We start from the raw sequence: 2,042 nt of genomic DNA on the forward strand, positions 1-2,042 counted from the left end.
ACGGGAGGGAATTACGTAATGAATTTACGTTTTACCGAAAATGAAATGAAACAAAAGAATTTCTCCGATTTGCAATGTTGTTTTAAAAGATTGAGAAAAATGGGTCAAAGATTCATAAATGTATAAAAATTACGAAATGGAAATACTAAAGAATTTGTGGAAATTTGAAGATTTCCGATCGTTTCGAAATGAACACATTTTTTGCAACATTTTCGGAAGCACAATCTTTTGGAGTATTATTTCGTTTCTGTGTTAAATATTTTTTTTTGTTAATAGCATGGTATTTCTTTATTCGATTCGGTGATATGCATAGCTTCTGATCAGGGTTCGGATGGTCTGATTACCCTCCCCTGAAGAATGGAATTGGAAATGACCCCTTTACAAATTAAGAAAAAAATTGGATTTTCACCAAAAAAATCGAAAAAGCCTGGGATTTGGACCAAAAATTAAAAAGATGAGAAAAAATTAGAAATGAACCCCTTACAATTTTGAAAAATGTTGAAATTAATTTAAATTACATGTACAGTGAACAGTATCATCAATACAGTTGTTTTAAACTACGTTTTTATTTGTAATCGAATGATTTGACTGTCATCGTCCGTGTTTTCATTGAATAATTACAACAGCAGTCGCTAGAAAATCAATAGTATCATCAATATACGCACATTTACATCAATTACGTACATTTTTTAAATGAAATTTGTTTTATATTGACGTCATTTATCATCGCATAAGGTCTAGGGGGTAGACACGAATTATAAAACTTTGAATCATGTGAATCACAGTGAATCAAATGAATCATTCAAATGTCAAATAAGCATCACTTTTGGTTTTACTAACATGATCGTTCAACAAATTGTAAATATTATGGTTGATTTTATTTGGAATTTACTAGAAAAACACGAAATAGACAAAAAAATAATGAGTTAATACATTTAAAAAAAAAACGTCAAGAAATCATTTTTTCGAAGACAAAAATTTTTAATTGTTCAATAAATATTTCTTGTATGACACATAAATGACATTTCAAATGTCATCTAAACAATGTGAATCTTTTGAATCACAGTGAATAAAATGAATCATGTCTACCCCCTAGCATAATATTTTCATGATTATAGCTTTATAAGCAGTATTATTATTTATTCTTTTCATCTTCTACATAGATGAAACTTGCGAATATTTACCAACATTTTTGGAATATTTTTTACAACGAAATAATTCCAATTAACAAATAACATCTGCGTTCAATACATGACTTTACATGTTTGAATGTTTCGTATATAAATCGTATCTCGTCTACAGTAATCATCCGTAAGTTCTATAACTGACTTGTATTAATTTTTCTTTTCAAATCAAAATTATTTTTTCCAAATATCGACCTTTTATTGCGAAATAAAAATGTTGAAAAGAAAGTTAGTCATTGTTATATTTATTGGATTTTTTTTGTCGAATATAACTGAAGCAGCACCAAAAAAAGATAAAGGAAAAGGTGTTGCCACAAGTTCTTATGATCCGACTAATGTTTGGACGACGTTTGACGCCCTAGATAAATATGACAATGAAGTGGTTGAATATCAAATTCGAAACGTACCAAGTGAACGATTTGAAGAGGCATTAAATTTGAGACAAAAACTTCTTGAAGACAAAACAATATGTAGATTTTTGGGTATGAATTGCTCTTTTTATAGTGCCCTTCATATATGAACTTATGTTTGTAAATGTTTAATCGCAAATAGGTATTACTATCAACGATTCTCATATTAAAAAAAGTAGAGCTCATTGGAAATCACTGCTAAATAAAAATATGTCAATTGCCTGTTTTAATAATGACGATGAGATGGTTGGCTTAGCTATTTTGTATATAGGCAAACAGATGGATACGAAGGGCGTAATAGGCATACCAACGGTAAGAACAGATGAATCAATGGAATTTTGAAAACTCCAAAAATATCAGTATCATTCTCACCTTTTGAATGAATATTTCAAGGACATATCTACTCTGAGAAAACTCAGATGTTAAAATTCAAAGTAATAAGAGAAAA

At 29.0% G+C, this 2,042-nt stretch overlaps 1 protein-coding gene across 1 annotated transcript; it reads left to right on the forward strand.

Moving 5' to 3' along the window:
* The first annotated feature begins 1,366 nt into the window (after positions 1–1,366).
* On the forward strand, positions 1,367–1,936 carry LOC116350444. Its single transcript, XM_031782239.1, has 2 exons — positions 1,367–1,666; positions 1,737–1,936. The coding sequence occupies exons 1-2, from the start codon at positions 1,399–1,401 to the stop codon at positions 1,934–1,936; spliced, it is 468 nt and encodes a 155-aa protein (XP_031638099.1). The 5' UTR covers positions 1,367–1,398.
* The last annotated feature ends 106 nt before the right edge of the window (positions 1,937–2,042 follow it).

This window comes from Contarinia nasturtii, unplaced genomic scaffold, assembly GCF_009176525.2.
Source record: "Contarinia nasturtii isolate CC-2019 unplaced genomic scaffold, AAFC_CNas_1.1 Cnas_scaffold_4133, whole genome shotgun sequence".
NCBI lineage: Eukaryota > Metazoa > Arthropoda > Insecta > Diptera > Cecidomyiidae > Contarinia > Contarinia nasturtii.